This window comes from Volvox carteri (assembly GCF_000143455.1).
Source record: "Volvox carteri f. nagariensis unplaced genomic scaffold VOLCAscaffold_43, whole genome shotgun sequence".
In the NCBI taxonomy this organism is placed as follows: domain Eukaryota; kingdom Viridiplantae; phylum Chlorophyta; class Chlorophyceae; order Chlamydomonadales; family Volvocaceae; genus Volvox; species Volvox carteri.
The window spans coordinates 897483-925235 of record NW_003307586.1 but is presented as its reverse complement, the minus strand read 5'-3'; the positions used below and the strand labels follow the sequence as shown (position 1 = coordinate 925235).

The window sequence follows — 27753 nt, the reverse complement described above, 5'->3', positions numbered from 1 at the left end:
CATCGGTAGACACCTTAAGCATCGTCCGCTCTCACCCGCATGGGATCAAGGCTCACCGCATGGAACCAGGAGTAGTGCTGACGCGACGTGCTATGGCCAGACTAGAAGCTAACGGCAGCTGACTGTCAGCGGGCAACCGCCGTTGGTTTTGTTAGGACTTCAACATCTAAGAGTTTCTGGGAGTCGTAAACGAAGCGTGTGCATTTGGCGTCAACATCTCATAGCTGACGGCATGGCAGTGACCCGTCAAAACTGGTTGCGAAGCTTCGCTGTCACGAGTTCACGCATGGATAATAAGAGCATAAGCCCTGGGTACTAGTTCCTGACGGTATACACTTATAACTGCAGCTTAGCTTGGGTTAACAGGCAAGATAGCAACCATCAGCAGCTGGCCGTTGATTTGGCGGTTGCCGGTGACGGACGACTGATCATAAATTCGTGAGCTAAAGTATCACCAAGAACAATAAGGAGTTGATATAGCAAAACAGCATTTATGCCAGCGTCGACATTGCTGCTGGTCGCGAAAGGCAAAATGCCAATCGATGAATTTGTACGACGTACATTGCCCGTACGGTGGCATTCATGGAAAAGCTTCTGGCTGCGATTAGCACGCGGTACCACCAGCGCTGATAGTCTCTTTTGGTGAAACTTATGGCGAACGTGCAGTCCGCTCTGCTTAGTTGAATTCATCCACCTGTGACAGTCAACTAAACGTGGACCCCCATAGTTCCTGGCCCACTAAGTATGATGGACATAGAGGACGGTTAAACAGTAGAGCTACAGGCGATTCGGCAGCCAACGGTGCTGACCGCCGAACGCACGGGCGGAGCCTGAAGAATGCCTATCTCCTCTCTACGTGGAAATCTGGGTGCAGGAGGAGGTGAGTAACCAAGAAGAAAATTTTGATTACATCGGTTATGTCCAAAGTTTCGTCAAGAGGTTGACGACGAAGTGATCAATGGCAAGTGCATAATAAGCGGGCTGTGTAGCTCACCCTGAGCTTCATAATAAAATATCGTGTGCAGCTGATTACTTTAGGCGTTGGGTCCTTTCATAGGCACAAAGTTGCGGCAGAGACTTCTGGTGTACAGTGCAGAAACCATGTTCAGTAATTTTGGATTTACTAATGAACATAGCATGCTGTGCATTTTTAGCTTCAAGTGCACTTTCGCCTCCACCGAGGGTTGGACCAAGGACACGGGCCTCGTGTGTTCACTGCGCGTGTGGTTTTGAGGGACCCGATTATTAGTGTGGACCGCGGCGGGGTTGAATCAGGGGGCTCAATTGTTGTTACGCATTATAGCATGTAACTGAGGGCTGAAGAAGCGAAGGATCCCCGTTATGAATAGAGGGGGGCGTGTGCGTGTTGCCTGGCATGAGCAGATTCCCAGCATGCCTCCCAAGCCGCAAAGCGGCCCATATTGCAATGCATCACCATGTCTTCCTGCAAGTGAGAGCGGACGGACGGCAGACACAGCCGCTGAAACGGCATGCGTCATTCGACTTCGCGTTCATGTCCGTCGGGATTTTACCGCGTGGGCGCAGGCAAAGAGGATGCTTCGAGCATTTCAAGCGGCCCAGGAGCGGCCCAAAACGGCCATGCCAACGCCGACCCGGGTGTGACGGCGGAAGGGCAGTTTCGTGAAGTTCTAGCGCATACCGTGAAGCCGGTGAATAAGAAGAGTGTGCTTCTGCAAGTCGCCGAAGCGGCGTTTGGCTGCGTCCGAAGTGGGGAGTACGCATCAAATGAAATCCGAACGGCGAAATACACGTTGGTGAGGAGGATGCTCAACTGTGCGTTGGATCCGCTCAAGCTTGTGTCAGCAGTCCACTTGGTTTAATCTGGTTCACGGGTTAGCGTTGGGGGAGCGGTAATTTGGGTCCCCGGGGTTCACCACGTTGCGTGGGATCAGCCTGGCTTGGATGCCTGGGCCAAGGGGGCAGCGTTCTAGTGGAACTCGTCTGTCCAGCGCAATTTCCGTCAACAATGTGGGCGGGGCACCGGCAGGGTGGGCCAATCTTGTGGCAGGCTGACGATGCTTATAGTTCCCGGCACGTCGGCACGTGGGAGGAGGCAGCGGGGGAATGGCAGCGCCACCGGGTTCGGGTCGGACGGAATTACCGCGATGGACTGTGAATGGAAGGTTTAAACGTGTGGTAGGACTCCCGTATGCTTATAGTAATCCGGGTCCTGATCCTTGCAGCTGCCCTATTCCATTGGTGCTGCGGCTGGTAAGGCGCTCTGCTGGTTACTAGCGGGTGCGCATATATCCCATTTCCGCATCCAAGGCTTTTGCACTTCACACAAGCCCAAAGCATCGTCCCCTGTTTCATCACTTTCTGACCCTTGCCCATTCCCTTCTTCTTGCCCTTTCCTTCCCCCTCCGCACTGCCTCTGCATCTCCCGCCTTCCCGCAGCTAACCTTCGTACCGGTGAACCTCTTTCAGCAGTTTACTCGGATCGCCAACCTATACTTCCTCGTCGTGGCTGTGCTGCAACTCATCCCCGGCCTAGCACCAACTTCGTGGTTCACCACGGTGGCACCTCTGGTCATTGTGCTGGCCATCAACGCTATCAAGGAGATTATTGATGATTACTACCGCCACCTGTAAGGGGCCGGTTAGGCCGTTCGAAGTGCTTGGGGCCGGGGAGGGTGGTGCCACCACGTTCCCGGTGCGAGTCTTTGAAAACTTATCTTCTGAAAAGAGCACTTTCGACTGCTAGCCCAGCGCCGTCGAAAGGGCTCTTCTCAGCCAATGTCCCCATGCGCAACTAGCAACATCCCGCCAGAACCGCTCAGCTTGCCCTCCCGGCCAGCAGTTGCCATGCAGTATATGTTGTTGAACCTCTCCAGTGCGAGGTGCATTGTAGAAGCCGGGGGTATTCAGAGAAGCTGGGTGATTTCGGGGATTGGGCATCCCACACCAACTGCTCATGCTCCTCCTCCCAGGACGGGACTATGCTTCCTACTGTCCAACACCCTAGCGGATGCTTCTAGGTTCCCATTCTGCATGTCTAAAAATAATTGGCTTCGCATACCATTCATGCTCACAAGCCCGGCTCCGTCCCCCACGGCTTCCGTATAGCTCTGCTGGAGCCCGACGCGCTCTGCGGGTTCGTGTTCCTTGCGTGGCTGGCAACTTGTCCCGGCCTGGTCTCTGATGTCCCATTTTGTTGTGCCGCTCCCGTTGCCGGGTCCCCTGCAAACGGTGCTGCCGCTGCACAGGAGCGACCGGGAAATCAACGGTCGCATCGCCACCGTGCTGGAGGAGGGCGGTCGTGAGACCCCGGTCACGTGGCGGGACCTGGCTGTGGGCGATATTGTTAAAGTGAGCGGCACATGGGCGCTCCGCTGGACTGCTGCTTAGGCCGTGCCAGGGCACACACAAGGAGAACCGCGTTTAGGATACCGCCGTATACTAGGAAGCCTGGCAGGAGCTTAGGGCAGAAGGGCATGGCGGGGTTTAGGGTCTTAGGGTTTTAAAAAACCTAAAACTCTAGCCACCTCTCGAACGGGGATGCTAATCTAGGGGGTGGGATTAGACGAGCAGCTGCGCCACCGCAGTGCATGCAGCTGAAGATGCGGCCCCTTACACGTCCGGTGTCCGTTGAGGAGTGATCCATGGTTGGCTTGATGCGGCCAGATGTGCCCCTCCTGCCATCGTATTGCGCATAGCACATATGGCAAAGGAAGCAGAGACCGAGCAACCCTGCGTGCGCGAGTGTGCGGGTTGGTTGCTCCAACGAGATGGAAGGGACTGGCAGTATTGGAGTACTGTGCAAGAGCAATTGTGGTGTCTGGGGCGTAGGGATCTGGCGTCTCCGTAGCAGCACAGATTATTTGTGGAGCTTACTCGCCGGCAAAGTCGCCCTGGGATCAACCTAGCTACGTACCGCCAACACACGCAGCCATTGTTTATTTGGTGGCTGTGCTGCAACTAGGATTGGAAACCAATGCGAACTCATTAATCATTGACTAGGTTACGCATTGCGCACCGCCCTCCGAGCCTTCACTTACAACCCCATGGCCAGGAGCCGCCAAAACCACCCAAATGTGTATTCCTCGAAGCCTTTTTCCCTGGACGCCCTTCTGCAGCAATCCCCCGGTACGCGTTAGCCAGGCTCGGCATAAGGCATCAGGCAAACAGCCACCAAAGCGACTCGCCACTTGCTTCCCGTGCAGGTGGCCAATGACACGGAGTTCCCTGCGGACATCGTGTTCCTGTCATCCGCAGACCCCGGAAATATTTGCTACGTGGAAACAGCGAACCTGGATGGTGAGGACACGCCAGCGCGGCTGCTGTATTACCTTTTCGGGGGCTGGCAGGGGCGATATGGGGGCCGCGACAGTTCGTGGAGGAGGTGGTGCTGGTGCTGGTTGGGATAGGTGGGGGTGGCAGTAATGTTGTGACTCGCAATGGGTGGGCTGACGGTTCCGCAGTACGTGCTCCGCTTCTCAACCTTGCATGTTGTGGGACCATGGCATCTGTGGGTTCTTGGAGGGCGCAGGCCCGTTCGGTACAGTACGCGACCGACCGGCTTGGAACACGGCCTTTTCAACGCCTATTTTGCCCAGTGCTACCTAGGTGCCGGCCTCATACTTCACGGTACTTAACTGCTTTGGTCCGTGTCCAGGTGAGACAAACTTGAAAATGAAGAACTGCTTCTCAAAGACGGCCGGAAAAAGTCTGGCGGACGAATTCAACAGCTTCGCTGCAGACTACTCCGTCCGGTGAGCACCGGTTTTCGGCCATGATAATTAACTGCGCGCGCCCTGATTGTGTTCCTTGCGGCATCCCTAACTTTGCTTTCCTGCGTCCCTGAGTGAATTTCCTTCGTCCTTTAGGGTTACTTGATCCGCCCTCTGTGGCCAGGCATCCGTTTTCCTGCATTTGCCCACTTATTTCTGCCTGCCTTTTGTCTCGTTGTCTCTCCTCCCTTCGGCGCTGCCTCCGTAACGTTTCCCATGTATCATACTAGCACGTTCAAACCTCCGCATCTGCAAGCGCCAACCGAACCCCGCTATGTTCGTCGCTTCGTCCGTCTGTATGTCTCTCTGTCCCAGCTGCGAGCTGCCCAATCCTGATCTGTACAAGTTCGACGGCGCAGTGGTGCGCCGGACGGAACCTGACGATCCTCTTGCGCAGCTGCCATTGACAGCCGATAACCTGCTGCTCCGCGGCTGCACGCTTCGCAAGACCGACTGGGTGGTGGGTGTGGTGGTGTACACTGGACTGGATTCCAAGATTATGATGAACCGCACGCGCTCTCCACGCAAGGTGGGTCCGGACACGTACCTCCTGCATCTCTTCTCCATCTCGGTCCACGCGCTCGTCCGGTTTCGGTGCAGCGTTTCTTGACCCATTTTAGCCTTTACGGCTGCATGAAGCCCCGGGGCCCCTCCCTCGTCGAGTTTGCACACGAGTATCGCCCGTATCGCACTTGAAGCCGCCCGGCCGCCCACACTTGCGCTTTGCCGCCGCGCGCACGGGCTTCGGACCTTTTCCTGTCCTGAATGATGCCAGGGCCAGAGTGGCCCTTGCCCGAGCCGCTTTCACGTCCTAGGGATGACGTCGGGTTATCTCGGGGTATTAGTTCTTCCGATCAAAATCCTGAATGCATATTGCCGGGCGTTGCGCCTCGCAGGTGACGCAGCTGGAGAACCACATGAACGTGCTGGTTGGCACCATGTTTATCCTGGTGTTCTTTATCTCAGCGTTCATGTCTATGGGAGTGCAGATCTGGGACAAGGCGCACGTGCGGGAGGACTGGTACCTGGGTTACAACGGGAAGTACCCAGACTACTATCCGGGCTTCGCATCTTGGGTGCTTGGGGTAAGCATCAAGAGCGGCATGCGTGATGCAGGTTATGCTCAGCTGCTCGAGTTAAGTAGAAGGGGAGCGAGCTGAGTTTGGGCGGGCCTGATCTGTCTGTGAGCTTGCGCATGTTTGCAACATTGGGTAGCCACGGAGAGGGCGGTGCGCTTCGAGCAGTGGTGACCACCAACCTTGGTCCAATCTATGTGCCAATCTTGGCATTAACTAGTTGCTATACATATGTGTGTACCGTTTGGGGGACAGACGAAAAGCAGAAGCAAAGCAGCTGGCGGGAGCGCATGACGTTCCTGGATGGTTGGTGATGTCCGTGTCCACCACGCAGGTCATTCGCTGGATGATTCTGCTCAACGGCGTCATTCCCATCTCCTTGTACGTGACACTGGAGATTGTTAAGTTTTTACAGGTGGGCGGGAAGTTAATAGCGAACGAAGGCAGGGACTGGCAGATGTAGGGGCTAGGGCTGGGCAGGAGTGGGCTGGGCGAGAGAAGAAGCACAGTCTCCGTGATGCACCACGCCTGATACACGGTACCTAATCGTGAGCATCCGCCAAAGCACCTGGGTCAGTCAGTTGGATGAAAGTTGGATTAGCTATACGGTTCTGTTCCCTCGAAAGTTATTTTTGTCACCGCCAAATGCCTTGCCACCAAAGGCTTTTCCCAAGTCCTGCGCTCAGTGTGCTTTGTTCTTTTGCGTTCGATTGTGGTTTGTTGTTTGAACGAGCTAGCAAAACCATGTCGCCCGAGAGGATGCAGTTGTTACAGCTGGACCACCCGCGTGTGCACACGGCTTTTCCTGGCAGTGACTTTGCCGCCACGCATTCCACAAGACTGACTGCACATCCTCCGCGGATCACATCGTCCTGTCCCTACCTTGGGAATGTCCCTGATTTGGGAACCAGGCCATTAGCACTACAAACGGTTTGCCTTACATTCATGTTCCAACTCCTTGCACCCCCGTCCCGCGCCGCAGTGCAAAATGATTCTGGACCTGGATCGTGAAATGTACCACGCGGAAAGTGACACCCGCTTCTCCTGCCGCACTACTAACCTGAATGAAGACCTAGGCCAGGTAGGAGAAGAGGAGGGCCGCCGCGGGCAAGCTGAACAACCTGTTCCGTTAGCCCAGGACCTGTTTCTTGTTGCTGAACACGGGACAGTTCCCCTAGCCCATGGTGCCGCGGATGCTGGGAATGCACACGTTGAGGCGAGGGCCGACCACGAATGCGCTGGGGATGCTTACGGTTGAGGCGAGGAGTATCGGTTTCGTTTCTGCTTGACGATGGCGCGCTTGGCCAGCAGCAGTACTCCATCCACACCGAGGCCGCTCTCACTTCCGCATGCACTGGGTTGTCTCTGCTGCCGCCCCAGTGTTACGATCACGAGCCAAACGATTTATGTCAGAAGGTCCCCATTGCGTCATATACCCGACAGTGCTAGAACGTTGCACCCAGCTCGCGCCACCCCTCTTTTCCCGCAACCTGTACCTACATGCCAAACCATTGGCCTGGTGCGTACGCACGTTGTCTGGGCCTTTTGCTGAGTGCAGGTACAGTACGTTCTGTCGGACAAGACGGGGACCCTGACGCAGAACGTCATGGGGTTTGTGTGGCTCTCCGCAGGGGATGAGATGTACGGCAAGCGGGACTGCAGGTGGGTCGGGGGGGAGGGGGTTGGGTGGCCAAATTGCGCCGCGCTAGGGCTTGGTTTCGTCTCCTTGTTTTTTTCACGCCGCCTCAATCTGGACAGAGTGTGGACTTCGTGGCAAGACCCCCCTTCCTGTCTGGACGTGATGATCCCCAACTCCTCAGGGGTGCTGACTTCCCCAGCCCCAGCCACATCGACGAGGCCACCCCGCACTCGGTGTCGCTTGACCCCGACCTGCTGCGGGGCCTGGGATTGGACCTCAGGCTCCTCGCGCAGCAGGGTGAGTACGCTCGTAAGCGTGGGGATGAATGCGGGCCTTGCGATTCCGGAATCCCACATTGTGATGGATCTTAGCTGAGAAGAAGCAAGTAACCTTGTCAGAAAGACGGGGCAAGACCTTAGCATGCTCTCCTGGCACTGCAGTATTGCAGTATCTTTTACCCATTAATCTGCGTTCCGGTGCGGTGTTCAGCAACCTACAGGCTCTCTTGAGCTTCTGTTTTCCTCACGCCTGCATGTTCTTCGCCCTCGCTTGCTCTTTGTCATCGTCACCACCATCACCATCGTCATCATCGTCACCATCATCGCCCAACTAACCATTGCAGCGCCTACCAAGACAAACAAGAGCATGCGCGGCCATGCCGGCATCATCCGCGCCGCCGCGACCAAGCCCCCTGACCCCGAGCTGGAGCGCTTCATGCTAAACTTGGCGATCTGCAACACGGTCGTCCCAGCCATCAGCGACGAAGGGCACTTCGTGTACCAGGTCCGTCCCTCCGTCAGGGGCAGCCTGTCGGGTTAGTCGTGTCCTTTCATCCGGAGCTTTGTTGGCCAACCCTCGCGTGTTGTGAAAGGTCACGGTTGCGACGAGCTCTATTAATGGAAAAGTGTAACTGAACTTGGACCATGGGGGGTTCCACTGCGTTTAGCATGACGTATCTTTCGGCGTGTGCCACACCAGCTATGCTCCTTGCTGAATATGTTTTCGGCACTTACACGTCTCTTGACGGCCAGGCCTCCTCCCCCGACGAGGAGGCGCTGGTGACAGGTGCGGCGTTCCTAGGCTACCGCCTATACAGTCGTACTACAGACAAGGTGGTCGTGGAGATTTTGCGGACGGGGGAGTACCGTCAGTACCAGGTGCGTTGCAGGAACGGGGAGGTGCTGGAAGGGGTCCTGGGCCACACTTGCACTTTGTGTTTGCCGTTCCGGTGCCGTTAGGCTTGGCTTGGGTGTGCGTAGCGGGGAGGAGTTGCTTCAGGAAGAACAGGGTTCGGTTGAACGGGATTTTGGTCGGATTTTGGTCGGCGGATTTTGGTCGCTAGTGACTGCGGGTGTGATATGCTTAACCATTAACTTTGTTTCGGTGTGAGCCGTTGTGGGGCTTGAGGGAAACCCCTGGGGCCCTGTTGTCCGTAGGAATGAATGGCGGGGTGGATATTATTCTCGCGAGCTAGATTGCATCACCCCGCGTTAGTTGGGTTACATACGACATGCTGCTGTATAAATCCCTCAAGTGCAACCCTTACCCATCTACCGCGCCCGCATTCCCCGATTGTGCAGGTGCTGGCGGTGCTAGAGTTTAACTCGGATCGCAAGCGCATGTCTGTCATCGCTCGCTGCCCCGACGGCAAGATCCGGCTCTTCTGCAAGGGCGCTGACACCATGATCATGGCGCGGGTCATGCCCAGGCAGCCACGCAGCTCCAACGTGCGCAACCACCTGGTGAGGTCCGACAACCGTGCGACCGAGTGGGACAGCGAGCGGGTGCTAGCGAAACGCAAGCGATTTGGAGCCCAAGAAGCCAACATCTTAGGGGGGGAAATGCTTGGGCTCGTGGCACCGTTGTTAGGCTGGAACCAATACAGAAAATCGCTCGGAGACTCCTAGCGAGGCTGCTGCAGTAGGGTTTGCCTTGCGAAGGTTTTTGTGCCCGGCCTGCGGGCATGATACCTGTGGAGGGCAGGGTTGTAATGCTAAATATCCGAACGCGCTGTAGGAGCGGGCCGAGGAAGGGCTAGTGTTCATGCACCAAAGGCAGTCGCCGCGACATTTGCCCTGTCTGATAATAACCATGCGTACACCTCTCAGCCGAACATCTTCAGCTTTTTCTTAAAGCTACGACGTGTCCGGCCACTGCCATGAACAACGCGGAAGCTTATTTGGGAACCCAGAGCACTGATGGAAGGGAAGTCAGTGCACAGAGCGAGTGCGCTAGAAAGAACACCGCCACACCGAGTGCGATTTTGTGCGCGTCTCCCTGCGTGTACTTGTGGTTCTGATACTAGCCTTGGGCCTGGGTCGGGCTTTATGGCCGCCTGTGCTGCAGGAGGAGATGGCGCTGGCGGGCTACCGGACTTTGTGCGTCGCAGAAAAGGAAATCACCGAGGCGGCATATAGCAAGTGGGCGACGCAGTACGACGCGGCCTGCGTGGCGCTCACGGTGCGATGAGCTGCGAACTGCCTTCGCCAGCCATATGTCCATCGCGCAATTACGCATCTCCGTGACAATGCCGTTCAAGTTCACGCCTGAACACTCGGACATTGCGGTACCCGGCGCGAGCTATCGCTGCAGTAGTTACCAGCACACTGCCGTCACTTTGTGGCGTTTGCTGGTTTTTATGATACTACCGCACGCTTCAGTGCTCGGAGTCCTGCTGATTTCGCTCTCATTTTCTCGCATTTCCTTGGGACTCCCAAACGCTCTTGTGCCCTCAGGACCGTGAGCACAAGGTTGCGCTTGCCAGCGAGGCAATTGAGAAGGACATGGAGCTGTTGGGGGCGACCGCGGTGGAGGACAAGCTACAGGTGGGGCTGGTGTGGTGCGAGGGTCGGTTACCTTGCCTGCACACACGGAAGCGAGGAAAAGAGGGAGAGGGAGACAGCTTATGTGAGATTGTGACAATTTAGGTTTTGCGCAAGCGCGAGAGGAAGAACGGCATAGTGACCGGGGTTGCATGGCGCGTGTTGACCATGGGCCCAGGCGATGCGAATGGGATGACGTCGAACGAATGCATGAACCCCATAACTTTTGAGGATGCAGAGAACTGCCGACGGTGTACATGACGCGGTTCCCTTCTGAACACGACACTAAACGATGCTGTGCATGGAGTGTTCGTTGCAGTCATGATGGCATTAGGCGAGTCAGGCAACAATTGTACCATGGCCATTCGCGTGTCAAGCCAAAAGCTTATCGATTCAAAAGATACATCGTACGGCGCCAGTCATTTTTCGTACAACCTTCGTCGTGCAGGACGGCGTGCCGGAAGCGATTGAGGCGCTGCTATCGGCGGGGGTCGGTGTCTGGGTTCTCACTGGCGACAAGGTATGGGGAGCCAGGTGACGCGTATGACCCTGCCAGGGTACCTGCAGAGCAGAGCAATCTTTCTGAATGATTGGGTCAAAATGGAACCATACGAGAGAGCAGCCGCACGTGGTCTTGCTTAGCGAAGCTGCTTCGGCAAAGCACACTTTTCACTGTCCTCGCAGACGCTATGTGCTGATGGCATGACCTTGAAATAACCCGTTGTTTTGCACTTCGAATGTAAAAGCGTATGGAGATTGTCATGCTCCCCAGAACTACCCTGGCATCTGCGTTCATGCGTCCCAATAGTCATCGGCAGGCACTGATTTGTTATGCTTACCACGAGGCCTCTCCTTTTCCTTGTTTCGTTTCCTCGACGGCGATGGGGTGACGGTGACCAGGTGGAGACGGCGATAGCCATCGCGATGTCATGCCGGTTGTTTACGCAACAAATGGCGCTGGTGGAGTTACGGGAGCGGGACTTCGAGAGGTTGGATGAGGAGGCGGTAAGGAGGAGGTTGAGGGTGTGTGAAGAAACGGAAGGGGGCAAGACGCAAACCTTCGGTACCTCTTCCCGCTTATTTATTGCGATGCATTCACAGACTTCCAGCCCTCTACCCTGCATTGCCGTCCAAAGAGGGTTTTTCCTTCGGTGAAGGCCCTTAAGCACGCACGTCAGACGACTCCCCTCGTCCCTGTCTGCTCTTTCCCTCACCTCGCGTCACCGTCGCACCTGCCTGTCTCCACTTCCACTCTTTGCCAAGCAGCGTGCTTTGATACCATCTACATATAAAACATTCCTAACGCACGGCACTCCTCGCTCCTCGTCACTTCACCTCTCTGCTCATCCTCCTCCTACGTCCATCATCCGGCAGGTTCTCCGCGGAAAGTACGAGGAGGCCTCCATGGAACAAACTCGGCTCAAAATGGAGCTGGGCAATGACTGCGGCCCCATGGTGGGGTTGGTGGTGGAGGGTGGGGCACTGGCGCGCCTGCTGACACCGGCGTATGAGGGCCGGCTGCTGGACCTGTTCACAACTTGCAAGAGCGTGGTGTGCTGTCGTGTCACCCCCAAACAGAAAGCCGAGGTGCGTGGACTGTGGCCTCGTGGCAGCTGCAGACTGCCTGGATCTGGCGGGTTTCGCTGGCCCGTTTATGCAAATGCCGCAATTCTTCTGCTGCTTTCCGAATGTGTGGCAGCGTGTCCCGGTATCAGGCGGACCAGGCAGCTTGGTGCGGTTGGCCCTTCCTCGCCTTGTGCCCGCCTGCACCAAGACCCCATCCCGCTCTGCGTGTTCCGTCATCCATCATGGCGGACCTGCGTAAGGAACGCTTAGCACTCCACGTCACCTGACTTGCGTGTCCCGGGCGCAGGTGGTCAAGCTGGTGCAGCGCCGCCGTAAGGCCATTGTGCTGGCCATCGGCGACGGGGCAAATGATGTCAGCATGATCCAGGTAGGGCTAAGCCGTGCAGGGCAAATCAGGGTGGCAATTAGCTGGCTGACTTGGGCAGCCTGGATCGTGCGGTGCAGTAGAATGGTGACTACAGGTAACCGGGCTGGAAGGGAAAGGCGGTAATTTGTGACGGTAATGTGCTGACGATGGTGTGCGATGGTTGTGTGCCCGCCTGATAACACTTAACCCATAGGTCCCGCCGCCTTGACCAGCTAGCTGGGTAGGCACCTTACGTCCATACCCCACACACGCATCAGTGATTCGGGTGGGAAAGGCACACCTACCGGGCACGGCACCTCTTCACATCCATTGGACGCATTATTCCGATCGCGTGCTGGAATATACTTGTATTGCTTTACAACGGCGGCTGTTCAGGTGTCATACTTAACCGGGTGGACGCCGCTATCCTTTCCAATTAGAAGCGCAAACTCTCGTTATTGGGCTCTGCTGTAGGCTGCGCATATCGGCTGCGGCATCAGCGGCCGTGAGGGTCGAGCGGCGGTCATGGCATCGGACTTCGCATTCGCGCAGGTGGGGAGGTTGGGGTCGCGGCTCGTGGTTGGGTTCACCATATGCGGTCAGCACTATCAAGCCGAAGGGGAAACGGACAGCAGGGTTAATGCAACGAGAAGCTGGTAGTCTAGCTGGACGGCATTGCGGCGTGGCGCATCGCTAGCCCTGGACTTGGACAGAAGGGAATGGGGCAGCGGTCGTCCATCGCGTAGCTGCATCAAATGCATTGTGTGCGAGGGGAAGGAAGGATGGAGTTTTGGTAACGTCTGCGTGTTGTCCGGGCGTGGATTACCAAAGAGTGGATAACTATGCGTCAGGAACATGCAGACGGATGGAGGGGATCGCCCCAACATAACGTCCTGCGTTCTCCATGACCCGCTCTTTCAGGAACGGTGGACGGCGTCCGCCCATGGCCTTTTCTAAATTTCCCCGGGAACCCGGGCTCCGCAGATGCCTGGCCGGCGCATTGCTTACCTGGGCGATGCGCCGTGCGATTCTAGCTGCTGCTTCACAGGAAGGGTCCTCGCTCCCTCGGACCTTGCCTTCTAAACGTTCCCAACCGCGAATCCTAACCGCAGTTCAAGTACGTGTCCCGCCTGATCCTGCTACACGGCCGTGCCGCCTATAAACGCAATACGGAGGTGGTTTGGTACGCCTTCTACAAGAACTGGATTTACAACCTGGTGCTCCTGTACTTCGGCTTCGTGACAGGTACGGCTTACATATGCGAAACCTAGGGCCTGTGCGTTACCGGGTTCCATTAACGTGGGGGCGCGGGGCCCCAACGAAGGCGGATTTCCTGGGGACAGGCACAAGGGCACGAAGAAGTGATTGCATCTTGCATGCAGTTATTGGTTTCGGAGGTTGGTAGCTTAGGGATTTTTGAGGTGTTATCCGCTGGGGTAGTTGGGGGACGCCCTGAGAGCCGGAGGAGATGATGTGGCCGCGGGTGGAGGTCAATGCTCGTGCAGCCCACATATTGTTCCGGGCGGCGTTGGCTCCGTAGGCGTGGTGGAAACCAGAAGAATCCTGTATTAATCACTTCCATGCCCTCCACTTTCGGACGCGGTGCGCAGGCTTTTCTAGCCAGCCGCTTTTCACATCGGGTCTCATTGCCGTCTTCAACCTGTTCTTTACGTCAGCGCCTACGGTGGCGTTTGCGGTGCTGGAACAGGACGTTTCGATGGTGAGTGCAACACTGGGCCTGAAACAGTGTACATAAAAAGCCCTGCCCGGTGTATCATTGGTGGCGATAGTGAGACTGAAGAAGATTAGGTATTGGAGAAGGGAAACGTGAGCAGGTATTTGGGTGACGTGATGGCATGGTGTGTCCTCTGGGGGCGTCCTTATTTTTCATCAACGTTTCCTCTCCCAGCTAGAGATTTACCAATCTGGCAAGCAAGGTCGCTTTTCGCCTGTCCATGTTCTTTCCTCGCTGTGGGGATGCCTCCTGATCCCCTCTCTCCCGCGTGTTGTGTGCCAACAGGCGACGGTACTGTCGGTACCGCAACTGTACACGGAGACCATGACCGCCACTCGCAAGCAGTTCCTCATGGAGCAGCTGTGGTGGCTAGTGCTGGTGCGTTGCGAAGTTGGAGACTGTTTCCGTGGCGATTCAATCCGTGGCGACAAGCAACGTTCACCTTCTAGTTTACCCACAACAGTACCTGAGTGAAAAGGGGCAGTCAGAAGACGAAAACGCATCAGGGACACACCAGGATACCTTGTCTGAGATTGGATCAAAGCGCACGGATGCATGTGTGTTGGGGCTGCGGATATGGGATAGGGGCAGGCGGCGCCCGGTTAGTATGAAGTTCCGGCCGGTGTGAGTCGCAAGGGTTCAGAATCCCTTGGGTGTGTGTTGGATTGCACGCCAAGCACGATGACCTCTGCATTGCTGCCTGCAACTGATTGCAGCGTTCATTTGTTCACCTGCCACGTGCGTCCCCAGTCCAGCCCATGCCGGCGATCTCGGTTCCTGTATCCCGACCGCAAGTCGGGGTGTTCGGGATACAGGAATCTACCATCCCGACTTGTGGGGCGTGACTTAAAACACATCGGTTCCCCTCCAAACCACGTTCTCCTCGTTCGCAGGCAACCTGGCACTCTCTCTGCATCTACTTCCTGCCCGTATACTCCATGTCCAACCCCAATAAGGACGGCTTAACCTATGACTGGCAGATGGTGGGCGCAACAGTGTACACGGGCATCATTATGACGGTCAACCTCAAGGTGGGTGGTGACATCCTTTGCACCTTTGTCACGCCGATTGGTCGGGGAAGGCGCATGCGGGTACCAGCCATGCGGTCATCGGTTAAGGTGCAATCGTTTCGTCTCCTTCCTGATCCCCCTGCGTCGTTTGATAGCGCCGATTGAGCCAGTTGAGCGAAGAGGCTGCGGAAAGTTGTGCAGCCAGCAGCTATATTATACCGTGCTTGCGGCTACATTCGACTAGAGCTATACTCTCATCTATGCCTGCGCCGCACCCACATCGGCGCCCGCACCGTCGTCGGCCACTTCGTGGCATGGCGGGTGCATCCCTATCCCGCCACGTTTAGCCGGCTCACCTTTGGCAGCCCCCTGTCCTCCCCCATACACCCGTCGGCAGTTATTTCCTTTGCTCCTTGCACGTGATTCTTCCCAACCACATGTGCACAATGGATCGCAGATTGCCCTCCGCACCCGGTATTGGACCTGGATAAACCACGTCTGCATCTGGGCGTCCATTGCCCTCTGGTGGCCTTATGTTATCGGCTACTCGGCATTGTTTGAGGTGCGTGCAGCGTGTAAGGACTACCCTGGCCAGTCCCTGTCGCGAACAGAGAGCACGACAACGGCGATGGCGTGCGGCGTCAGTTCAGAGAGGACGCGACGGATCCTAAAAGGAATTTGGTTCCGAATAGGGACTTGTGTCGCGATCCTCATGGCCCAGTGTGTCCCGTAGGCCACGCTGGGCGTTGCTGTTACACATGAAAACTTCCTTCACCTGCTCCGTGTCAACCCAGCTAAGTCCCGACACCCACACCAAGGTCGGGAAGAACCACTACAGCGCCTGGCTTCTCTTAACTGCCCACTTTTCGTCCAGGAACATGCTTAGTCTCTTACCTGAGGGCCTTCTAGCAATTGTTGCCCACATGCACCCCGCTTTCCCTGCGTATTGTCCATCTGCGGCCCGTCGGATGCCCGCAGGTGGTGCCGGTGGCGGGTGCGGCTGACATGTCCGGGGTGGCCCTGGATATGATGGGCGGACCGCACTTCTGGCTGACGTCGATTATGCTAGTACCGGCCATCAGCCTGTTGCCCGATATCGCGCACATGGCCTTTCAGCGCACCTTCGCGCCCAAGCCGTTCCAGATCTACCAGGTGCGTCATCTTGGGTACAGCCGTGGTGGGCAAAGAAAGGGGGAGTCTGTTAAGCAGAAAGAAAGGAGGTCGAAGAGAGACAGGGGTAAGGCCGCCGCGTGTTGTGGCTGTCGCAATTGGGAGCACGTTTTGCCATGTGCGGTGGCGGCCAGTTTTGCCTTGCTTCGGATATGGCTTTGGCTTGAAATTGCCGAACTGGATGGTGCTGGCGCCCATACTCGATTACTCCAGACCGTTGGCAGGTAAAGCATACGAAAATATGCGCTGTTTGTAATGGGCATACATGGATCCATCGGGCGAATGGGGAGAGTGCGCTTGGCCGTACAACAAAGTCCCTATTAAGGGCTGCGCGGTTACCAATCTTGGGCGGGCCATTTAAGAGATAATACGTCGCTTAATAGGGGCTCCTTTCGTTCCTTTGCCGACTGAGATCTTGAGCTTGCGCAGCGTAATCCGTCGGCTTTTTAATGGCACTGGCTCTGGATAACCATCGCTCTGGATAAATGCAGCATGCTTAGGGCTGGCCCAGGTCGCCCTGGCCCTCTCGCTTGCTTCCCTCCTTTCGCCGACTCCCTACTCTCCTGGGACGCAGGGGAGTTGATTTCGGCCGGTTTTCCCTTGGGTGGTGAATCCGCAACCGTTTGTTTACCACATCACTCCGCGGGTGTTGTTGCCGCTGCTGTTCCCCCTACCGTTGCAACTACAGGAGATCGAATGGCTTCAGGAGCTGGCGCCAGAGACTTCACGCACGCTAGGGTTGTCAGTGCCGCAGCCGGACGACGGGACGGCTTGCGATCCCGGTGTGATGGAGCTCGGGGAGCAGAACACATAGGAGGCGTGCTGAGAACACGCAGCTGCGGTGGGAGAAGCGGTAGCGGCGACTATACCACATGTGGTGTATGCTGGCCGATGTGGACCAGTTTCCTTACAAGGCGCCAGGGCACAGCGTATGTTTTTCGACCCCGGACGGTGCTGAACTGTGTACTCCGAACTGTAGGAGACTGGGGCTGAGATTTTTGATGTGGGGACCTTGGGCGATCGGAGAGCCTGCGGTAATGCCCCATCCCTGATTGGGGCGAGCCGCAAATCGTTGCGTGTATAGGGAACAAGATCTTAATGTTTGGGAAATCTGAACTCGAGGCCTTGAAGAATTGCCAAAATGCTCAACGGGAAAATGTGGGCGTTGTGGGACCTAGCAAGACAAAGGGCTGCGTGACTCAGGAAGCACTGTAGGGTATTTGGGAGCTGTATGTGACAGGCGGCGTCAGGTGAGGCGCGGCAGCAGCAAGGTCCCCCATCGGAAACAGTATGTTTCCTGTTCGGGTCACGCAGCTGACGTGCCACGCCGTTTCTGAGAGGAAGTTCTCCTTGCTCGAGTGATGACAAGCACTATGTTGCTACGTATCGTATGCGCTTGATTTTTGCGTAGCCGCAAAGGTTGCTTATTGCATGACTGCATGGTGCGAAGGCTTGCCTTTGCATGCTGCGGTGAATGATCGTGAGTCGTTCAAGCTCATTCGGGTTCCGAACTCGCGTGATACTTTGTGTGCTCGTATTATGCACTCTGATGAGGGCGGGAATTTCGGAGGTGAACACCGGAGCGTGGATTGCACCTTCTCATTTTCTGATGCGGTCTTTCCTTATGCACGGCTAATGGAAATCTGGTGATCGCTCTCGTGCTTATGTACGACATTTCCCACGCCCCGGAGCGCCTGAAATGGGCTAAGCCGCAGAGTGATACATACGTCATGGCGCAGGTCCGTACAGACACGGGCTCTCTACCTTGAATCACCCTCCGCGTGTTTATTTTGATAGGACGTTTCGCTATAGCTCCGTGGCTTAAACTCTGTTCCGCAGTAACTTAGTCGCAGAAGAGCTATTTTCCTGGATCCTAGACGAACTTAGCTGGAGGGACAATGAGGGAAATGGATTAGTTCGATGCTCCTCTTTCTTCTTATTGGTAAATTTTCATTTAGGTTGACGGAGTTAGTCGTGGCTCTATTATTTTGACGGTTTTAGACGGTATGGTCCTCATTCTTGCGTTAAACAGCTTTCGTCGAGGGAGACCGGTAGTTTAGGTAATCCAGAAGGCCACAATTGGCTAACGTACGGGTTGATACGGGCGAGCACAGTGAGCATTTGCTCCACAGCGGTATGTGACTATCCCGCGCTGCCGGGGAAGATTGGTATCTGGGGCCTTACAGGGTCCCATTCGCCAGGTTGCAAGCTATTTGTATGCAACGCCAAGATAGCCATTTCCAGCCCACGAATCTGAAATGAAGCAAAGCATTACGGGCGCTTAAGGGCTCCCATGTGCTCGGTGGCAGGGGTAAGGATAGGGACCCCTCCAGAGGGCCCCGACTATTTCCCACTACTCTATCCTCCACTCACAGGCTAATCATGTACTCTTTTAATCGACATCAGCATCCGCCGCACGCGTACTCTCTGCTTCACCACGCAGCTGTTTCAAGGCAGCTGTCCGCTCTACAGGAACGAACGTCGCTAACACCCTAGCACCCAGGTGGATGTCCTCCAAAGGTTCTTTGGGAGAAATATTCGCCCATCCAAATCAACAACAATATGAGTTCATTTCTGCCTTGTTCGGCCTTTTGGGTTGCCAGGAAAAGCGAGACCGCTGGCCGCGTAACACGACACGTCACAACAAAAAAAATAAAAGTTTTGCAGGAATCCCGCCAAGGGTCGGGTAAGCGGCCGCTGCAGCTGGACATTGCAATCCTCGAGCTCCGGAAACATACTGCAATGCACGCAGGTCAAGGCTCCCCACCTCGGAGCCTGCTTGTAAGCACACACAGGCCGCGGTGCACAAAAAGTTCCCTCGCTACAGCCTTTGCCCATCCAGCAACCGAATCCCGTTTCCCTCCCTTTCTACGGAAGCACTAAGGCAATGGGTGCCCTGAGCACAGCAGCGACGGCCTCCCGGGACAATCGAAGGTTTACAGCTCTTCTTTCTCGCGCTGAAGCGTCTCCATGGCTAGCCCCCCATGACGGCCACGCCGTGTCAGTGGCTCGGCGCCGCCACCGCTGGCACTATGAATGCCGTCGCCGCACGCAGGCACCGGCGCGGCGGCTATTGTCGTGACGACGACTTCCTCCCCGCTCACAATACCGACCCCTGGAGCGCCTTCAGTCGGCGCGCCAGGAGCTTCGGCGTGTAGGGTGCTGCTTTCCTCTTCGACGCCAGCACCGGCTCCTCTTCCGCCCCTTTCCATCGCGGACGTTCTCGCCCCTGGGGCCCTATTGTACGTACCTGGCTCAACCGGCGTCGCCTGGATGCCGCTACCGGAATGCGTATCCACACCGGCAGTGGCCTCCGACGCACCGCAAGCGCCGGTCGCCTTGTCGGCGTGCGGTTCTGCAGGCTTGCCGGTATCTTCCTTGTTTAGGTCAGCAGCGCTACCGGCTGCGGTCGCATCTGCATCACCGTTGCCTCTCGCCTGGATCGCTTTATCCCCCATGTATTTTTCCAGCATTCGCAACAGGAAAGGAGTCATAAGTTCCACGTGGTAAAAGTCCGCCTTGTACGTCTCCACATCCTGCGACGCTCGGGTGAAGCACGAAAAAAAAGGCAAACAGACGTAACAGTACTTATAGCGGCGCGCATGGCATGGAGAGGCCCCCACCTCGCGAGCACTTACCGTGCCGTTAAGGAAGAGCTTCAGGGTTGGGGTGCGATCCACTCCCAGGCGCTCGCACATGTCTTCGTCTTGCATACAGTCAAATCTGCGCCACACGCCCGTCCGATACCACCTTGTCAGTCGTGCTCTCAGCCGGCTACCATGTTGCAACCGAGCGGCGTACAGACGAAATGTGCGACGTGTTTTTGCCATGCCCGGTCATGAGATTGCGGGCGCATGGCTCCTTTGCAGTTTATCTACATAACGTGTACAAAATGTACGTGTACAAGTTGTAGGTGGCTGTGCATTGTGCATTGTGCCTATGTTCGAGGCCTCACGCCGATTTCTGGGATATGCAGCGGTACCTGGCAATGGCGACGTTCTTATTCGACATAAAGGTCTGTGCCAGCTCGTCGTACTGGCCTACCATACGCTTGCAACCGCGGCACCAGGGCACATAGAACTTGACAAACCATAACCTGCGTGAGTCCGCATGGGGTCAGCAAATATTGAGCAGCATGCGATGTCTTAACACGAGTCTCGCCGAAGGGCGTTTGCCTTTCACAAGGACGGTTGCCTTGTTGAGCGATGCTCGTGCAGCGTCAGCCAAGGCCATGCGACCCGCGGGTCGGACAGAACGCTGCGGATGAAGCTGGCCCAGCAACGAGCAATGGCAAGTCCTCACGCTCCTCTGCGCTCAGCATGATTTTTCTTACGTCACCGCTTGCACCTGCCATCTCCAACAGAGCCGCGGAATGTCCAGATGTTTAGCTCCGTGACAACGGAGCTCGGCGGCATCACTTGTGGGTTGGATGGTGGTACTGAATCAACCAGCTTAGCTGTCACGCCTAGGATGAGGAAGATAAGCCATTTGTAGCGGACGGTCATTTTTGCAACGATGGACCTCGTTTTTGCGAGAATATGTTTGATGATGCTATATAGAGCAGACATCCATCCTGCGTGTCGGAGAGCATGGGGCTGAAAAACATTGGTCTCGGAGCTCCAATGCAATTCTGACACGGAGCAAGCTTTTTGCCTAAAACAACATTCTGCATCTTTAGGTCGTATTGCCCGCTGCGTTGGGTCTCTGACCTTAGCGTACTTTCCACCAGATAGGCTCGGAGAACTTTGGACGGTTGTCGTTCACTTTGCAGTTTGCGTCACCTGCACAAGCGTATCTTGGTGTACATTTACCATTTGTGTAGATTTCGTGTAGCTGCATTGGCGAACATCAACGCCTGTACAAAGCGTTTGACTAGGCGAGGGCCCCGTCCTTAAGGCAACGAAGAGAGAGCAAGCTCCCAGTCTTACCGTGTGTATTCTACTGGAGCCACTATCTTATAATTAGGCTTCGATATGGAAGCGCTACACGCACGTTCTTTTGCCTCGCTAGGCCAGTGCCAGTGGCGCGCGCGGCCACTGGCGGCGATGCCTCATCGACGAGCTTCCCATGTGGTGTTGTCTCTTAACTCTGGCGTGGTTGCGGCAGCGACCGTCGCGGGCGCTACATTGCCTTTAGGCACCGCAACGGCGACTCCAGTGAAAACGGAGCGCGCTGTATGCGAACTCGACCCGAAGAGCTTCTATGACTTTATATCGTGTGATGACCTCTGCGTCGTCGACTACTACACAGGTCGGTGCGTTGGCGACTAGGGTGACGTCCAATCAGCGGCCTGGCTGTCGTGTCTCCAGCATCGGCTCCTTTTTAGCATGTCAGCGCTAGAATGCGTGTGTGAAAAATGCCTGGCGTCACGGATTCACCTGCACCGCTGATGATGTCTAAAAGCAAATGTACCTGACTTCGGTGTGGCGCAGACTGGTGCGGTCCCTGCCAAGTGATGCATAAGGAGCTCGACAAGATGACGGCAGCTTTTAAGGTGAACAGACATGTCGGAGTTTGCGTCTGGTTGACGTCGGATTTCCCGTGGCATGCAAGGACAGAGCGCAAACTTGGCAACGCGTTAGACAATAAATTCAGCGGTGGAATCTAGGAAGAAATCTTTAGTTGCTTGGTCAACCAATCCAACGGAGAAGTGACACTTCGGAACTAAATTAAGAACTAAATTAAACGTTGTGACAGGGAAGGTGCAAGTGTGCGACTGCTGGCGTCCTAGTGCAGCTGGAGTATGCTGAAACTGCCAGAGGGTGAAATTTATCCTGGTGACGGCTGGCTCGCCTTGTGATATATGTGGGTTACACATCGTACCTGGCCCTTGACTGCCGCCAACTTCGCTTCGCCAGGGTGTCAAGTTCGCAAAATTGAACTGCGGAAACTGCCAGGATTTCAGCACCCGTCAGCGCATCCGCGCCTTGCCTACGTTCCGTCTGTACTACAAGGGTACCTGCCTGGATGAGGTTACAGGGGCCAAGCCAATGCAGCTGCGGCAGCTGCTCACGCACTACCTGTGTATGACGACCATCGCGCCATAATTGCAACGTCGTTGATGGATGCATTGCAATACAAGTAAAGGTTTTGTGTCACGTGGCTTGCCATCGCTGGTGCTTAAACCATAGGTGAAGGTTCATTTCGTGTCTTTCCTCGGTCCTAGGGAAGCTGCCGACATGGCGGCGATTGTGTTGTGTTCGAATACAAATTTTCGGTTTTTTTGCGGCCATCAAGCCTTATGCCTTGACCGTTATCGTTGCTGTGTTGACTGCCTTAGCTGCAATCATCTTGGTTATTATGGAGGCGCCTAGTCGCTTTTCCGAAGTTGTGTATGCTCAGCTTACGTGTTGTAGCATTGACTTCGCGGGCTCCTACTCCAATACACGATTGCAAGCTCCGACGCGTTCGACTTGTCGTTGGAACGGTCAAAGGTGAAGGTGAGCTGACGCAGGTCATGCCGGGTGCCTGGGCCGAAGAATGTGCCGTATTTTGCGCTGTGCTGAAGGTGTTTTCATGATTTGATGATCCTTAAGCGTTGATGTGCACGTTGTCCTCATATGTGTTGTCTCCCTGCTGTCCTATCAAACCTATCGCGGCCTTTTAGAACTCCGCCGAGCTAAACCGACGACGAACTCTTCAAGCAGAGGTGGTCAGGCAATCGAAGTGGAATAGCAGCGTGAGGGTTTTGAACTGCAAAATGGCGCATCTATTTCGTCCTCATGTTTGGAGCCGTGATGTTAGGTGGTCGGTTAGGTCTGTTGGAAGTATGCAGGCGGAGTTTGGTGCTCATTTGCATGGTTTATGCAGCTGGTTGCTGTTGTGGTGGGTGGGCTCTCGGCTAGTACTGCAACCGTGTGCTAGGTTGTACGGTGTCGAGCAGAAAACAAGCGGCCGTCGGAAATTGGTAGCTGCGAATGAAAATTCAGGTCGACGACGCTTTGAAAAGTGCTGTCCATATGCGTGGTGGATGAAATGGAAGCTGATGAAAAGATACCTGGCATGGAAGACGTTAATTTTAGACGATGGAGAAGGGACAGTGAGGCGATGTCGAGGTGACGCTTGCCATCTAGCAGCGTTGCTGCACGGCCTATTTGGTGTACGTGCTTTCCTAAGCTTTATGGCCAATGTGCGAGGGAGGTGTCGTGTTGTGAGAGTATGTCAAATGCTTTGTGGTGGAGGTGATGAAATGATGTTCGCTTGGTTTGTCAAGAGGCTGCTTTGCCCGCGCTCGGGCGTTGGAACGCACTGCTCATGTACTCTGCGGGTGTGTATGCATATCGTCTGATCCTGCCATGGCTCGCCTTGCTCTTTGGGCACGCCATCTGACGGAGGAACGTTTGGGGTTCGGCCAAGGAGTACGTCCCATGTGTATCCATGGTGTTTGCCGTCAAGAAATCCATGTTATGTGGGTCGTAGGTGATTTGAGTCGAGCTATTGGAATAGAAGACTTGTTATGATGCTTAGAAAGTCGACCCGCCGTTAATGTTGATGTAGATATGGTGTTCTGCATGCTTGGATTAGGTAAAATATTGTATAGACTGGTGCTGTCTGCTGTATCTGCCACCATCGTGCCGATTGGACAGCGTATTACCGGTGCTTCATTTGGAGACAGGGATGCGCTCTGAGTCGTGCATATCTGACGATTTTCATTAATTGGATTCTTCTCGATTGTCTCAGTTTGAAACGTGTTTTTGGAGAGAAGGCGGATATTTTGTTGTATTTTACATCGGTACGCTACATTGAAAGTACGAAAACACAACGTGGTGTTGAAAGCAACATGGTGCTCAAAAATTGGCCAACAGCATGACGTGTGTAATAAATAGAATTCGAATTACTGCATTGCATCTGCACTATTCCGAATATCACGACCCACTTACGTACCAACTACGTATGCGGTGAATTTGAGACAGAAAGGTTATACGATTACCGTCACACCTCAATAACCTTACACTACAGCGCCCGCTCCATACCACATGACGAGCTGTATAATTCCAATATCCAACAACATTGACATCCAATGCACGTGATCCGTTGATTTCGATTAGCTAAACAAACGCTCATCGCGTACAATGTCATATAGTAGCCTTCAACACCATTCAACTGAAGAAAACTCCCGTGTCCGACACATCAAAATTGACACGGTCATCCTGAACGATGCGCCGCTCCATTAGCTCCTTCACCGTCACCATGGCAGGGTAGCCCCCAAGCTCGCACACAATTCGCTCCGCACCCGGAAAGGCCTGTGGAGAGTACCACCGTGGCGGGTGCCACACAGGCTCGCCGATAAGCAGGCGATCAGGCTCCGCAGATTCGCTAGCTGGGGAGGAAGTTTAGCGATAAAATCCGTGCACGTGCAGGATACTGGATAGCGCTCTTGGGTGCTGTAAAGTGTGCTCGTGTTCACAGTATTTCCTCCGGCAGGTATGGTGGGTAAACTTCGAGGAGGCCAAATAACATGCTCGATGCAGCCAACATTTCTCGCCACCGGGCCAATACCTCGCCTGCATTGGATCAACCCTTTGTGGCATTCAGCCATAGTAAGGCCAGTGGGCTTAATCTCGGCTCCATCCCCACCAGTTTGCCCGCAGCATGCCTCCCACATGCCATGTTCACGCCCACACAGGCACGCCAGTCATGAGCTGCTTAATGGTCACGTTGACATGTGCGCCGTCGCCCAGCTCCGGAACCACGAGCTCGGCCCCGTAAAACTCCTGGAGAGCGGAGGTTGCCGTCCGAAGCACCGAGCTCAGGGGCTTGATGCTGCCTATACCTGGCTGGCATTGGCGTACCTAGGGATTCCATAAATGGCTAAGCTGTTCTGATAGGCGAACAGATATGCCATGCCTGCTGTTGAGGCTAGCTACAACAGACATGCATCCTTTCGCCGTGGTTACAGGCATTGTATCGCCTAAGCATTGAAGGCCCGATCCCCACAGGCTTAGTGGTGTGAACTGATAGAACAGGTACTGTATTCCTACGACAGTGGCTCTTCCGCCCTCAGACACCCACCCACCTGCGACTTGGTGGATGGCGTGTAGGTGATGATGCACCGCATGCCTGCGCCTGTGGCCGCCTGCATTGCATCGGTCCAACAAAAGCGAAAACAATTTAGCGCATATCAAGCCCCAGCCGCTGCAAAGCCGTTTCCGAAAAATACACGACAACAGCTCTAGCAATTACGAGAGAATTGGATGAGATCATCAGCTTCTCATTGGGCAACTATCTTGCCCGGAGCGGGCCAGGAAAGGCACATCGTCGGGTAATGCCCACTGGGGCACATACCACAATCATTCACACCATCCCGTCATGGAACCCTCCGCTCCGCCCACCCCTAGCTATACCTGCAGACCAATCATGCTGTCTTCTACCACCACGCACTCCGCGGGGTCGAGCCCCAGACGCTCCGCCGCCACTTTGTAGATCTTCGGGTCCGGTTTCTTCTTGTCCACGTCATCACCTGCCGAGGTGCGGCGCGTAAGTTCCTGGTATCCGATCAGTACTTAAGCCCTCGGGCCTCATCTGCTCGTTACCCATTACTACTACGAGCACAAACGTGAATTTCGCACAATCACCTGCTAGGAAACAGTCAAGGCCCTGAAAGCGCCCCTCGCCCAGCAGATTTTTTAAAGTAAACACTACGCTGGACTTGGTGGCTGCTGAACAGACGGCCAACTTGAGGCCAGCGGCACGGGCCTCGTCCATTAGACGTAGCACGCCGGGGCGAGGCTCCACTTCACCGCTCCTGCGCATGCCGGTGAGTTCACAATGGCTACCTTGCTTACTATCAGAATGCTTACCAAAAAATGTATGGAGGATGATGCGAAGGACGGAATTTCTCCAGCGGACCTCTCTTTACAAATAGTAGCAGGACACCGGCGAATTATACCCCAATGCGATTAATCACACCATGCATGGCATCGGTTGGCCAAAAGCAGAGGAACCAAGTAGCAAGCCAAAGGAAAACTGTTATACATATCCAACGTTACTTGCCTCCTTTCACCAGCGGATAATGTTGGCATGACATATTGCAACCTTTCCGTACAAGTACACGTTCCTATGCTAGAAGGGCTCCCGCTCCCGGCCCACTCGCACGGGAAAAAAAGGCTCACCCAATCATTTGCTGATACTTCTCCGTTTTCCAGTCCTGCACCAATTTCGGACACGGGCAAAACCAGGTTAACGCCAACTGTCGCCTGTCTGCAGTAAGCGTTTGGGTCTCCGACTTATGCCCACGCGTGGCGCAATGTGGCGCAGTGTACGACAGACACAATAGCGAAAGATTTGTGCGGAGAATGTCCCTAGCATTCTCCCTTGCGACGACGGCCACATGCACTATGGAGTTACGCGGGTGACATGGCTGCGATGCACTTATACGTGGACAGATGACAAAGCCCCGATAAGCAGCGACATGGCAAAGGTGTGCTTGTTGTGCTGCCAATATGCCTCGCCTTAATTCGTCCGCATCATAACAAGCGTAGCTGAAGCGAACCTGTAGCGTGTCAACCAGTCGCGCTTGCTCTTCCTCACTTGCAGGCACCCGGCCATCCAGCACACTGCTGGTGGGCCAGCCGTTGCGCTTAAAGAACCAGCGCATCTTCGGTTTGCCCCCGCCCACCTGCAGAATGCGCAATCGAATCAAAAAAGCCGATCCTAGACCTCCGAGGGAAAACCAGCCCCAGCTATAGGGAGGCCTTCAGCCATAATAGTAGCCATTTCGCGTTCTCGGAACCCAATATCCCCCTCGTATTTTGCTCGGAGGGCCCCATAGGCTGGGCGTTCAACATAGACATGCAGCTTGTATGCGGGTACGAGCAGTGTCAGTTTGACAAGAACAGGTCATTAACAATAAGGGCAACGGAGCTTTGCCAAATGGCACCTACAGTGTTTTGGAGCATGTCGTAAAAGGATTCATCCCAGTCGACGTAGCCCTGCTCGCCGCCTGTGTTGGACAGCAAGGACGTCACCACGGTATGGATTTCGCAAAGCTCCATAACCCTGGCTTTGGACTCAAGTCGTTAATGTCTCGCCCACGTAGCAATCCCCCTCGAATACATTAAGCTACCTCAAGGAAGACTGGGTTCCAGTAACTGGGATATACGTCTCCCTAGCCTTAACCTTCAGAAACGCGCTTTGTGGAGGTTGCGTGCCTTGCCCGATGATTCCCAAACTTTATACTTGGGACGATCAACTTACCGCACTTTACTTTGAAGTGCTTAAAGGTGGCATTGTATGCCCGTCTGTGTAGGTCCTCAGACTCAAGGATGACACCATCACAATCGAATATCAACGCTTTCATAGCTGCATGTGTGACCACTGAATAAGACCGTTGAGACACTTTCACTGCCATGCGGCGTCCTGGGATCGCCCTGTATCATTGCAACAACATCCTTATCCACTTGGGTGCGCTTCCCAACAGAAACTTTCAGTATGCCAGAATGAGGAACCAGCTGTAATACAAATACACACAAATCTCCTGCAAAAGCCGCACCTCGTTGAGGAAAGCCCGGATGTCACACGTTGGCGCATCGTGAGGGCCATAGTCTTAGAAAATATGCGCACCCGTAACTAACCACTGTCAGGATATCAACTTTAGGATGGTTGATGCTGGGAGAGC

At 55.0% G+C, this 27753-nt stretch overlaps 4 protein-coding genes across 4 annotated transcripts; 2 read left to right on the top strand and 2 right to left on the bottom strand.

The window, feature by feature from the left end:
• Positions 1-837: 837 nt before the first annotated feature.
• On the top strand, positions 838-16950 carry VOLCADRAFT_95397 (uncharacterized protein; the record flags this gene model as incomplete). Its single annotated transcript, XM_002954520.1, has 29 exons — positions 838-880; positions 1546-1775; positions 2419-2609; positions 3228-3330; positions 4185-4278; positions 4637-4733; positions 5067-5280; positions 5648-5836; positions 6162-6242; positions 6810-6908; positions 7386-7489; positions 7648-7763; positions 7966-8249; positions 8498-8623; positions 9047-9208; positions 9813-9926; positions 10202-10291; positions 10737-10808; positions 11189-11293; positions 11663-11875; positions 12162-12242; positions 12696-12773; positions 13334-13466; positions 13832-13941; positions 14242-14334; positions 14850-14987; positions 15424-15528; positions 15945-16118; positions 16825-16950. 29 exons carry the CDS (start codon positions 838-840, stop codon positions 16948-16950), a joined length of 3765 nt encoding a protein of 1254 aa, XP_002954566.1.
• Positions 16951-19072: 2122 nt separating this feature from the next.
• On the bottom strand, positions 19073-20641 carry VOLCADRAFT_118770 (uncharacterized protein; the record flags this gene model as incomplete). Its single annotated transcript, XM_002954454.1, has 4 exons — positions 19073-19672; positions 19775-19859; positions 20119-20232; positions 20484-20641. The coding sequence occupies 4 exons, from the start codon at positions 20639-20641 to the stop codon at positions 19073-19075; spliced, it is 957 nt and encodes a 318-aa protein (XP_002954500.1).
• Positions 20642-20850: 209 nt separating this feature from the next.
• trx7 (thioredoxin) lies at positions 20851-22183 on the top strand (the record flags this gene model as incomplete). Its single annotated transcript, XM_002954519.1, has 3 exons — positions 20851-21386; positions 21569-21630; positions 21995-22183. The coding sequence occupies exons 1-3, from the start codon at positions 21110-21112 to the stop codon at positions 22181-22183; spliced, it is 528 nt and encodes a 175-aa protein (XP_002954565.1). The 5' UTR covers positions 20851-21109.
• A 979-nt stretch (positions 22184-23162) lies between these two features.
• On the bottom strand, positions 23163-27708 carry VOLCADRAFT_109931 (uncharacterized protein). Its single transcript, XM_002954453.1, has 9 exons — positions 27628-27708; positions 27333-27505; positions 27020-27078; positions 26629-26754; positions 26249-26283; positions 25712-25881; positions 25481-25596; positions 25153-25212; positions 23163-24379 (listed from the first exon to the last, which is right to left on the bottom strand). The coding sequence occupies exons 1-9, from the start codon at positions 27675-27677 to the stop codon at positions 24236-24238; spliced, it is 933 nt and encodes a 310-aa protein (XP_002954499.1). The 5' UTR covers positions 27678-27708; the 3' UTR covers positions 23163-24235.
• Between the last annotated feature and the right edge of the window lie 45 nt (positions 27709-27753).

Excerpts from the sequence above, each read along its gene's own strand:
- VOLCADRAFT_109931 (XM_002954453.1), bottom strand. The coding sequence starts at position 27,677 with ATGGCCCTCACGATGCGCCAACGTGTGACATCCGGGCTTTCCTCAACG. Across the intron at positions 27,506-27,627 it reads TCCGGGCTTTCCTCAACGAG|GGCGATCCCAGGACGCCGCA; the intron begins GTGCGGCTTTTG and ends GCAATGATACAG. Across the intron at positions 25,213-25,480 it reads ACAGCATGATTGGTCTGCAG|GCGGCCACAGGCGCAGGCAT; the intron begins GTATAGCTAGGG and ends GATGCAATGCAG.